The 5,862-nt window shown below is 41.5% G+C and overlaps 1 protein-coding gene across 3 annotated transcripts; it reads left to right on the top strand.

Moving 5' to 3' along the window:
• The first annotated feature begins 1,775 nt into the window (after positions 1–1,775).
• On the top strand, positions 1,776–4,503 carry LOC113162202 (homeobox protein OTX1 B-like). 3 transcript variants are annotated; one of them, XM_026360227.1, is made up of 5 exons: positions 1,777–1,889; positions 2,265–2,272; positions 2,386–2,537; positions 3,706–3,889; positions 3,965–4,503. In XM_026360227.1, exons 1-5 carry the CDS (start codon positions 1,777–1,779, stop codon positions 4,501–4,503), a joined length of 996 nt encoding a protein of 331 aa, XP_026216012.1. The 3 variants fall into 3 exon arrangements, with proteins under 3 accessions (XP_026216011.1, XP_026216010.1, XP_026216012.1); XM_026360226.1 differs by lacking the exon at positions 2,265–2,272 and having other exon boundaries at positions 1,776–1,873; XM_026360225.1 differs by lacking the exon at positions 2,265–2,272 and having other exon boundaries at positions 1,776–1,873; positions 3,706–4,503.
• The last annotated feature ends 1,359 nt before the right edge of the window (positions 4,504–5,862 follow it).

Here is a 5,862-nt window from a genome sequence, read left to right as displayed (position 1 = left end):
TAACTTTGATGTTGTGGTTCTGAGGAACAATGATTTCATATTTATTCAACTTATATTTTCGATGATGAGTCTGTAAATGTTGCTGAGTCATTTTATTTCAAACATCTCATCAGTGAGTTGGACTCGAGCTGCTCAGGTGGAGTTCCTCCTGGGCTCGGTTCAGCCCGCAGCCTCCTGTCCCGGGTCTCTGCTGATGATTGTCTCCCTGTAGATCTCATCTAAATTCTAATGGACTTCATTTGCACAGGTCTCTGCTCCGTCCTGCGGTTATGGAAATAAGTCTCTTTATTTGGGTGTTAACGCCTCAGTTCAGCTCCATCAGGAGCCCGCGGCTCCTTTCAGCGCAGAAAAGGCCGCAGTTAGTCCGAGATGTGAGCATTTACCTGCTAAAAGGAGCCGCTGGATTATGGAAATTCTTATCTAAATACATTCTTACAGCAACAGTTAGTAATTAACGAAGCTGCAGCTGAGCCTTAAATTCTGGAAACGAGTCCGATTCAAAGTTGGAGGAGATTTATGAAAATTAACGCTGAGATCAAATATTTTCTCTTTGTATTAATTCCTAAACACGTTCAGCTGATTTATATAAATGTGTTTCACTTCAGATCAAATTTCTAACTTGTTTTCAGCTTCAATTAAATTATTTATCCTTCGTTTTTAACTGTCATCAAAACTCTTATGTAGTTAATGTGGATTTTACAAAAATAACACACGTGCATCACATTCATTTTTTATTCATTTGTTATTTATTAAGTAATCGACCATTAGTGTAATTAAAATAACAATCAGTAATCTGATGTTAATAATTTAATTCTAAGGTTCAAGTGAAAACAAAACAAGTCCGCCGTAAAAACCTGATGAATAAACTGCTGGGATTATTTCCTGAACTAGAACATGAAGAAATATTATTCTGAACTTCATTCACATGGTGAGGAGAGTCTCGAGCGGCCTGTAATTTAAACAGGTCGGTTTAATTGTGAGCTATTAAATTAATTAAAATCCTAATGAAGATCTGAACGATAACGCGGTGGTGGATCTCTGGAGGGAGGTTACTGAGAAAGGTTTTTATTCTTGTGACTGTTTAATCTGTGGTTTGGTTTGTTTAAATTCAATCAGACTGAACCTTTAGTTTTATTTAATTCCTCCGTTCTTTTTTGTGTGTTTGTTTCCTCTAAAGTTTCTCCTTTAATTTTCTCTGGAGTCTTGAAAAGTTGAACATTAAATGTGACGAACATCAAATTTCCATCAAACTACATTCTGCTAAAGAAATATTAAATAATAAATAATAATAAATTCTCTCACACCAGATGTTTTAACTAAAATCAAATTAGTCCGAGCTTCGTAACTCAAACCATAAAATCCTGATGAATATTATTTAATCACATTCCTCAGATTTAGTTTTTGTTCATTTGTAAAATGTAAAATAATGTATTTCTGTTGTGTTCAAATGTTTTTCTTTCTTAAAGACTTTTGGGCTGTTAGATAATAAACTGAGAAGGTTTTAAATCTCATTACAAAGTGTGTTTGGTGTTTGAAGAGTTAGTGAATCGTGAATTCTGCAGCAGCACAAACAGGAGTTGAACTGTTTATTTCTGATTTATTTACTATTTGTTTACTATTTATTTACTATTTCCCACTAACTCATCCTCCGTGTTTCTTACAGGACTCAGCACCTGAGAACCGGGAGATCTGCGCCTCCGGTCTCCGTCCAGACTCCGGTCTCCGTCCAGACTCCGGTCTCCGTCCAGACTCCGGTCTCCCCGTCGCGCTTCTAGCATGATGTCTTATCTCAAACAGGCCCCGTACGGGATGAACGGACTGAGCCTGAGCGGAGCCGCCATGGACCTGCTGCACCCGTCAGTGGGCTACCCCGGTACGGACCGAACCCGGTCTGATGTGGACCAGAACTCATATGAATGTCTGATTAGAAAGAGTTTCTTAATAGTAACTTGAATTCTGCTGTTACTAAAATGTTTTTATGACATGAAACGTGGTGTTTTTAAATCTTATTCTTCTCCTATAATTTGTTTTATAATTTATAATATGTTTTTTCTACAGTTCATCTCTGTTAAAATGCAGAAAAGTGGTGTTTTATTCCGTTTTAGTGCAGTTTCAGTTATTTGAGGCTCAGTTTAGACTTTTGCTGTAAACTGAATTTTGTTTTAATAGTTAAATCAAATCAAAGTGTAAAATGTTTTACGAGCTGAGAGTAACGTGGTGAAATGAGTTATTAATACTAACAACATAAAATATAATGAAACAAGACCAGCTGGTGATTTAAGATGTGGAACCACAGCACGAAGTCTGTTTCTAACTCGACTGTTTTAACCGTGTTGGACCGAGTTACCGGGTCTGAACAAAGCCTTTCTTCTGTCTTTGTCTCAGCCAACCCGCGGAAGCAGCGCAGGGAGCGGACCACCTTCACCAGGACGCAGCTGGACATCCTGGAGTCGCTGTTTGCCAAGACGCGCTACCCGGACATCTTCATGAGGGAGGAGGTGGCGCTGAAGATCAACCTGCCCGAGTCCAGAGTGCAGGTCAGAACCTCAGCCAGGCTGGTTTGAGTAAAGTGAAGCTCACTTAAAATGAGAATTAAAGCAGTTCAGTTCTGTTTGTCAGTAGAAACGTTCATTTAGGAGGATTCAGAGCTGTTTTCTCTACGTTTTGATAAATAATATTCACTTTGCATTAAATCCGTCGAGGCTGTTATTAAACAGCTCAGGGGTTGTTTGTTTTTTTGCTGCGTCTTCCTGATGGACTCAGGCCTCTGCATGATGAGCTTCAGCTTGTAAAACGCATTTGCCTTTATTGATCAAGCAGAGACACGTCTTTAATCTGAGGGAGTTTCAGGCTGTGGCTGAGAGAAGGATCAGCTTCTGATGCGTTGAGCTTCTAAAGAAAAGCTTCTACCTCTGTCAGGCCACATTTCAGTGTCACCACCTTTACAATATACTTATGAAACCCCTGTTATAAAACTACCACTAAAAACAACCACTGATCTTAACAGGAAACATTTTCTAGTTTTATTATTTACAGCCCCAAACAAGTTTACTACAGATGTGAGGAATAAATCTTTATAAAACAATAATATTCTGAATTTATTTCCACCACGTTTCACCGTCCCTGTCACTGAAGTGTAAAATGAGCTGCAACATTAATATCTGATCAAAGAATTATTGGAAAATGAAAACTGAAATAAAAGCAGATAAACAGTGAAATAAAAAACAAAATGAGGCTGAAAAACTAAACAGTGTAGACATGAGTAGCACTCAACAGTCTGATGTGTATTAACAGGGAAAAGTTTCTGAGAATAATTTAACGTTATTTTAAATGAACATTTAGAACAAAAAGTTCAGTTCTGTTCTGTAGTAGAAGCAGAAAAATCTGCACAGATATGAGTGAAACTGCCTGAAAGCAAAGTGTGAAATGTGTTTTGTTTTTTAGTGAACTGATCCTTTAAAGTAGATTTTAGACGTCATAAAATGAGACTAAACTCAAAAAAACAGTTTTATTTATTTTTCTATTTTTTATTTGGTTAAAATCTCGTTCAACAGAGTGAAAGAAACAAACAGTAGTTCCTGACAGTAAAGGTCAAAGGTCACAGATGGTGTTTAGTTCCTGCTAGCTCGGTCTAGTTTTACACGGTTTGATTTCTTTCCCCGGCAATGTGTGAGGATGACCTTTTGACCTCTGCTTCTTCTTCAGGTGTGGTTTAAGAACAGACGGGCCAAATGTCGGCAGCAGCAGCAGAGCAGCAGCAGCAGCGCCAAGGTGAAACCAATGAAGAAGAAGTCGTCTCCGACCCGAGAGAGCACCGGTTCAGAGAGCAGCGGCCAGTTCACCCCGCCGGTGGTGTCCAGCACCTCCTCCTCCACCTCCTCGTCTTCGTCCTCCTCCTCTTCCTCCTCCTCCGTCTCCTCGGGCCTTGCTGGACTCGGAGTGATCAACACCTCTACCTCCGTCACCGCCCCAGTGTCGTCCATCTGGAGCCCGGCACCCATCTCTCCAGCCCCAGCCCCAGTCACGCTGCCTGACCCAGCCGCCCCCACCAGCGCCTCCTGCATGCAGCGCTCCGTATCGTCCTCCACCACTGGGGGGACGCCCTCCTACCCGGTGTCGTACAGCCAGACAGCAGCAGCATACGGCCAGGGCTACCCGGCCTCAGCGTCAGGCTCCTACTTCAGCGGCGTGGACTGCGGTTCATATCTGGCGCCCATGCACTCCCATCACCACCCGCACCACCCACACCAGCTCAGCCCCATGACGGGCAGCTCCATGTCGGGGCATCCTCACCACCACATCGGCCAGACATCAGGGCACCACCATCATCACCACCCGCCGCACCACCACCAGGCCTACAGCACTCCCAGCCTCGCCTTTAACTCCACGGACTGTCTGGATTACAAAGAGCAGACGGCGGCTTCGGCCTGGAAACTCAACTTCAACGCCTCCGACTGTTTGGACTACAAAGACCAGGCCTCGTGGCGTTTCCAAGTGCTGTGACTTCCTGGGTTTGTCTTCTTCTACACTTTCAAAGAAGTATTCTTTTTGTTGTTGGTGGCTCATTTCGGAAGATCCCTAAAAATGAAAGTAGAGACATTTAAAAAAAGTTTATTTGTGAAGAAACTGAAAAGATCCACTGAGCAGGAGGCCTCGGGTTCAGCGCTGTGGTTACGAGCAGCTCGACTCATCCAGGATTATTTTTCTACTCCAGAACTCCAGAGAAACTGACCCATTTTCAACTCATGAAGATGTTTCGTTGTACAGTTTCAGTGGAACCTGCGAGGTTGTGCAGCCTGGGAGTTTCCACACAGTGGAGATTATTCTTCAAAATAAAAGAACTTCCACACGAACAACATGAACACATTATAAATTAGACTTTGGGCTTTTCTAAAAACCTTTTTTTTTTTTCAGAAACATAATGCTGCTATGATTTTCAGGTTGCTGATGCTAATTTCTATCTGATTTCCAACTTGAATCTTATTCAGAAACTCACCGTCCAGCCTGTGGGTGTTGTATTCTGGAGATCGAATTGCAGCACTTGTTTATAAGGTGAAAAATTTTGCTATTTGTTCTTTGCAGAGGAAAGAAAATTACAAAAAAATGTGAATTAGACACGCAATGTCAGGATTCCACTGAAATGTGAAACATGTACATTCGTGTCTTTATAATAAAGTCTGGTTAAAACACGAAGTCGTAAGAAAAGTTTATTTCTGATTCAAGTTCGATGAGTTCAGCGATTTCTCATCAACAACTGTAATCACCAGTTCTAAAAGGGAATTATACTGAACTGGTTTAACTGGTTTAGGAGAGTAAACTGAGAGTAAACGGTGCCACACTGACAACAGCAGCACTGAGTTACACAAAACCACAAAAGCCAGCAGTGATGTGTGGCTGGTCACATTTGGAGTCCTTAAAAAAACAATAGTTTTTAATCTGAATCTGTTTTGACTGTTTTCTTTTTGCAGTGTGGTTACACGCTGGAAGCTGCCCAGTATAAACACAGTCTGTTCCAACAAGTCGTCCAACTACAGCAAACTGGAGTTTAATTATCCTGAACACTCCCAGGAACGAGTGTCGCTCCCTCTGCTCGTCACAGTCACGACAGGAGGTCAAACAATAAAACTCAGCGATGGGTGTTGGATGTTTTACAGACTGTAAAGCACCGTGTGGCGAACGTGTGACGCACATTGATGAAACAGTTGATGTATTAAATGCTCAGTTACCAAAATGTCAGAGTCACACTGAGTTTTATGACACATCACTAATAGTAAGTTTATCAGCTTTGGATCGTTTCAGTTTCTACTGCTCCAAATGGGGTTGTGAGTGGTTTACCCACATTTTTATTCTTTTGAATAAACC

The sequence above is a fragment of the Anabas testudineus genome, chromosome 1 (genome assembly GCF_900324465.2).
Source record: "Anabas testudineus chromosome 1, fAnaTes1.2, whole genome shotgun sequence".
Classification (NCBI taxonomy): Eukaryota; Metazoa; Chordata; class Actinopteri; order Anabantiformes; family Anabantidae; genus Anabas; species Anabas testudineus.
The sequence above is the reverse complement of the archived record's forward strand: the minus strand, read 5'-3'. Positions and strand labels throughout refer to the sequence as shown.

Coding starts and splice junctions, on each gene's coding strand:
- LOC113162202 (XM_026360225.1), top strand. CDS start 1,777: ATGATGTCTTATCTCAAACAGGCCCCGTACGGGATGAACGGACTGAGC. Junction 1,874..2,385: donor CCCGTCAGTGGGCTACCCCG/GTACGGACCGAA, acceptor TCTTTGTCTCAG/CCAACCCGCGGAAGCAGCGC. Junction 2,538..3,705: donor TGCCCGAGTCCAGAGTGCAG/GTCAGAACCTCA, acceptor CTTCTTCTTCAG/GTGTGGTTTAAGAACAGACG.